This window comes from Nymphalis io, chromosome 15 (assembly GCF_905147045.1).
Source record: "Nymphalis io chromosome 15, ilAglIoxx1.1, whole genome shotgun sequence".
Lineage (NCBI taxonomy): Eukaryota > Metazoa > Arthropoda > Insecta > Lepidoptera > Nymphalidae > Nymphalis > Nymphalis io.
The window spans coordinates 2,391,174-2,397,173 of NC_065902.1; the positions used below are offsets into that span (position 1 = coordinate 2,391,174).

Here is a 6,000-nt window from a genome sequence, read left to right on the forward strand (position 1 = left end):
TCGGTTAATGTCACACACATAGAAAGGCTATTACGAATTTTTATTTTATAGTGATTCTTAAGTCATCATAGTTCAGTTTAAATTGTTCTTCATTTTAGCTCAAGGACACAAAAAAATGCAATCACATTTATGATATTTGACAAATGCGTACCGCTGATTTTTCAATAGGCGAATCGAGTGAGGCTAGTGATTATGATTAAATTTTAAATTAATCATATGTACTTATCAATTAACAATATGTTATTATATTTATTTTCTCAAAAATCATACAAATTGTATGAAAAATTGCCATTATTATTAATACCAATAATTTAATCACATCCTAAACAGCAATACTTAGTATTGTTGTGCTCTAGTTTGAAGGGTCAACGAGCAAGTGTAACACGCACAAGAGAGATACAATCTTAGTCGCAATTTTAGTGACGCATTGACGACGTAAGGAATGATTAATATTTTTTACAGTGCCAACGTCCATTTACTATCAGGTGGCCCATTTGCCCGTCCGCCTATCTATTTTACAAATAATTTTGTCCCAATTAATTTCTATATTCGGTTTCATCAATGTGATACCAAACTCATTCACTCTGAAGGACGTTCACTCGAGTGAATATTCATTTCCATTCCGAATGCCATACCATTACATTGTTCTCATTGTTCACTATTTTTTTTTTTTGACATTTACGTTTCATTATATTATTAAGTTCCGTCTGAGTGAGAGAGCAATAGTGAGCACTTTCTAACCCTTTCATAAATGAATTAATCACTTGTGCCACTTCTAACTTGTTAGTACTTATAACTGATTTGTGTTCAATAGAAATGCTTCGAACCAGCGAGTCATAGTGCCTCTAATTGCCACCTTATCACAATTGATTATAAGCCAATACGCTGCCAACATACTTACTATTCAACTACTATCCTTTAAATCTATTGGAGTGTAACGCTGCCACTGCCAACTTCCTAACTCCGAACTGATACTAAGTATATCTTAATATAAAACCTCATTAAGTAGTGACCACCTAAGATTCGAATCCACGATGGTTTCCTGATGATGAGCAGCAGAATATAATAAATCAAGTACAACATTTTCATTCCAACGATCATATTTCTATTTCGTATATATTTAAAACAATAAGTAGGTTAGTAGATATTTATAAGTATTAAATATTTTGTTCTATTTTAAAACTACATAAATCAATAAGAGAATTCATTCCAAACTTTCATACATAGCTCATTCATCACAATCCCGCGAGACGACGGTCATCATGCTCAGTTATTGTTCCGTCTATACAACACGAAGTTAAATAGAAAGACCGGATAGTCTAAAGACGTGCTCTGACTTCAGTTTAAAAAATATCTCAATAATCTATGTCACATTACGAGTAAATATAAAAAAGTTAAGGTATCTATCGGAAAAAAAACATTATTCTGTGTTCTTGATCAAACAGAATCCTATCTTTAGATAATGTACTATACGAAAATAAATATAGTATATGAATATATTTACGATATTTTATTTAGTTTTCCCTTTTTATGTAACAAACTATATTAAAATCCGAATGACAAATAACATATTTAATATAGGCCAAGATGTAATTATAATTTTTTACCATCAAAGATGTTTACGCACGTAGCAGGAAGTTATTTCATGATAAATACTTATATTTTATACGGCCACCGTGTACACAGACAGTGTTGCGACGTGTAAACCAATTTCCGATGGCCGTGGCCCGCACTTCCGGCAGTTACCATGACGCAGGAAATATGCACAGATTAAAAATAGTTCGTCCTGATATGATGTCGGTTGTATAATATAATTGAAATTTAGTATGAAGAAGCTATTTTTAGATTTAAAAAAAAAATAATTAATTTTAACGTGGGTTACGTGTAATGTAATTTTTAACTTTATTTTTTAATACTAAATTTATATTGTTTTAGATAAATAAAAAGGGTGTTTTGACATCGTTATTATAATATGATATAAAATATTACTTACGTATAATATCTTTCATTCTACGTAGATCCTTATTCTACACGTACGAAGTAATTTTGGGTAGCTAGTTTATTTTAAAAATGAAAACGGCTTTCATTATGAATATTTAATTAAATGAAAACTTAATTACGATATTTTAATTCATCACACGTCAATTTAACTTCTTTGAGGATAACAAATTTCCATAAACATTCAAAACTTCATTGCCGAGACATTATAATCGCTAGCTCCATATTCCGTAAGTAACATGTGAACTAGTAACTCATTAAATGTACCTCGTTAGTCTCATAACGATCTTCGTGTTACCCAGATCGGCGGAAAATCATTGGATGCTATCACACTTATATAAATTGGTAACGATAGCAAAGTTCGAGGAGCTGTTTATTTGTATATAGCATTTTCATTCATCGATAGGATGTTGAAAACACATGTTATATTTATATGCAAATTATACACCATTTTCATTGGTCGGAACAAAAGTTTTTTCTTTTATTAGTGGTTATGAATCACTCTTGATTGACTAAAAACTAGGTTTAAAAAAGATTGCTTGCATAAAAAAACTGATTGGTACCTTGGACTGTCACCTATCAGCAATAGTATAACAACTTCTGACAGCAAATGTATTTTCTGCTGCTCCTTACTTATATAAAATTAATATCCATATTAAAACTTTTATAATGAAATTACATATATCGACTTTTCCAAAGAATTATTTTGCTTCGTTTTCAAAAATGTACATTAATTTTAAGCTATCAAAGAAATTGAGACTCAATTCTTATATAATCGGTTTAAAATAAAAATAAAATGCGTTACAAATTACTTCGCGGTGTGAAAAATTCCCGCTAACTTTGACTTGACGTGCCCTAATGAGAAATTTCCGAACGAACTGAACTAATGAACTACTCTAAATTATGCTTTATTTCAATTACAATAGAATTTATTTTAGCATTGATTCTACTGAAACTTTTTCGTGTATTGATTGTACAAAACAGCTTAATTTATGAGGCGATTTATTTCATTTGGACGAGAAATAAAAATAGCTACAAAGTGGAAACACATGTGCTATTTATAAGTATATAAGCAACATTTCTAGTTAATATAAGAAAAATTGCAGACCAAAGACGAGTTTCTTAATAATTTAATAAATTCAATCTTTTTTTATGAGGAACTTGTTTGAGCGTTGAGTGTATATAAATATTTTACGAGCTTTTTTAATTTCCTCTAATGACACACAGTTTTCTTCCATTATTTAATTATGAGTAAAAATTTAAAGGTTACGTCCATCAGTCAGTAATTATATTAAAACTTTTAGGTGGTGTTTATAAAATTACGGACTAGTGGATCCGACATTATTCTACGATAACAATCATTAATAATAAATTATTAAAATTTAATTAAATAATGATTTATTAATCTTCCTCGATAAGCAACTATATCGATTTATAAATATTATTAATAGAAGAAAATAAGTAATTGTTCTGGTTCTGAAATCTATAATTTTCGCCATACACGTAACAGTATACCGATTTATTATAAATAATTGGTAAATATTTTTTTTATAAACTAATATTTGTCACAATTACGAAGAAATATTATTATAAAAACATTTAAAAGGAAATATTTTTTTCAAATTAGACAAACATTTATCCTCTAATTTTTAATTGACATTCGTAACTTTGTGATCTGTGATCACAGTAGGCAGTATTACACAATACCTTTGTCTCTTCCAAAGGAAAAGAATTAAACAATAAAAATGTATCTGCCATTCTGTCAAAATAGAAATTTAGTAAATGACGGAAACATATACAATCTATTTAATAAAAAATAATCACTTCCAATATATTTTTTAATGTATAATAAACATGAAAACTCAATAAAACATTATCTGGATCTATAAAAGTATACCGTTGCGTGTATATTTGAAAATATTAATTACATAAAACAGTTTATTTAGGCTTAGGTAACAATTCTTACCAAAAATTATAATTAATATAAATATTCGTAGAATTTTATTCGTTAATTGCTTTCGTTTTGGTATTTATTAAATCACATCAACGAAACAAAATAAAATACATATTTTGTACCTATTGATAAGCATTGTTCGTTTATGTACAAAAAATACAGCTTACTTCAATCTACATATTAAGGCGATAAATATACAAATAAATTCTTAATACTTACATGTATGTTAAATATATTACAACTAAAATGTTATTTTTATCTCCGTCTAATTAATAAGTTCTTGGCTAGCTATAGAGGGACAAAGCATTCCGGTTTCAGTAAAAATAAGTCAATATAAATAAAATTACATCAAAATCTTAATTCACACAAATGAGTGCGATATTAAGCTTATAAGTAGTATATTTATCTCTGTCTATGTGTTCGGTCTGGGTAACATAGACAGAGAGAAATCACATGTATATATTTAAACATTGTTGTAAGTGCATATCAGTGGTAAAAATGTAAGAATAATACCTTGCTCCTATTTCTTGGATCTCTAAAATCTTCTTTTGATGCCTTCCTTCTCTTATCCTTTAGGATCATACGCGCCGCTGCAAAAGCCATCTTGAAACCTTTTTAATTCACTCGAAGACACTAATCACGAACACTTTGACGGTAAACTTATTTTGATAACAGTCAAGATTTTTTAAATTGACTTACAATAATATTTTTCAATTTAATTTATCACTTAATATTTATTAAAAATTATTGCCTTCGTTCGTTGTTTCTTTTTTTGTAAAAAATGATAATCGTTTTTTTATTTAATTTATCTGTAATAATGTATTTTTGAATTAATAAATAAAGGTGATTCGACGTTATTAGACAAAAAAAAATCTTTTAAGCCCATTTTACTACTTGAAGTCTTTACATTGGATTTTGAAGTATTGTTACAAGCTTTTATTTAACTTGAATTTTTATTTAGTTGTAGTTTAAGTATATTATGCGTGTAAATATTAATTATTTTTTGGAATGTAGAATATGCAGTGTTGAGATGTGCAGCTTTATAAGCCTTATTAGCTAACCAAGCACACAACCAAATATACTTTAGTTTGCTAATTTATTTTAAGCCTTATTCACTCATGACATTAAGACGAAAATCATAAGCTGATAATAAATATCGAAATATTTACATAAATGTTACATTTAATCCTTCATTTACATATCACCAAGACACCATTTAAAAAGTAATCCGACATCGCAATTACAAAGTAAATGTTATCTTAGGTATCCAAACAGATGCAAAATATGAATCGCACAAGAAATGATATACCTTGAATGTAAATAAAATAAATAAGGAATAAAATTGTTTACTTTAAAGTTTACGATGAAATGATCTCGACGAAAGCAGAGTGGTGTTCTTTATAATAATTATTTATTTTCAACCTTATAATAAAAACAAATAAAAAACACACGATTATTTATTTTGAGTAGAATTACATTTCTTAAAGTAAAAATAAAGTAACAGACTATAAATGCCACATTGTTGAGCTAAGGTCTCTTCTCCCTTGGGGAGAAGATTAGGAGTTTATTCCACGACGCTAGTCCGGTGTAGATTGGTGTCTGAAAGTAGCTATCCGCTAACTAGCCACAAGAAATGGAATCTTCAATTATTTGTTTTTTGAAAACACGAATTTATGAGACTATATTATATATAATAAATAATATGATGATAAATAAATAGAATTTACTCTGAACAACTTTTTTTACGACAAATTTTTTGAAGACTTATTTGAAGAATGAATTTATGAGATTTCTATGATAATTTCCGCCCGCAGCTTCGCCAGCGAATGTGTGTAAGGGGATGGCAGGTGTTAAAAACCCTATGTATTTTTTATAATCCTGACATATATGCAAAATGTCATGATGATCGGTTGAGTAACTAAGACGTAAAATATAACAAACAAATAAACGAACTCACGTTCACATTAATAATATTACTTCAGATACATGACAGTATATATATTTCAACGTCAAGATTAAAAAAACAAAGACACCAATTATAGTTGTCG

At 28.3% G+C, this 6,000-nt stretch overlaps 1 protein-coding gene across 1 annotated transcript in view; it reads right to left on the reverse strand.

Annotated features, from left to right (window-relative positions):
* The window catches only part of LOC126773606 (calmodulin-A-like), a 61,320-nt gene extending 56,734 nt beyond the window's left edge, over positions 1-4,586 (reverse strand). The window contains exon 1 of the mRNA XM_050494586.1: positions 4,466-4,586. Coding sequence (XP_050350543.1) covers positions 4,466-4,555 — 90 coding nt within the window. The 5' untranslated portion in view covers positions 4,556-4,586. The remainder of the gene's footprint in view (positions 1-4,465) is intronic.
* Between the last annotated feature and the right edge of the window lie 1,414 nt (positions 4,587-6,000).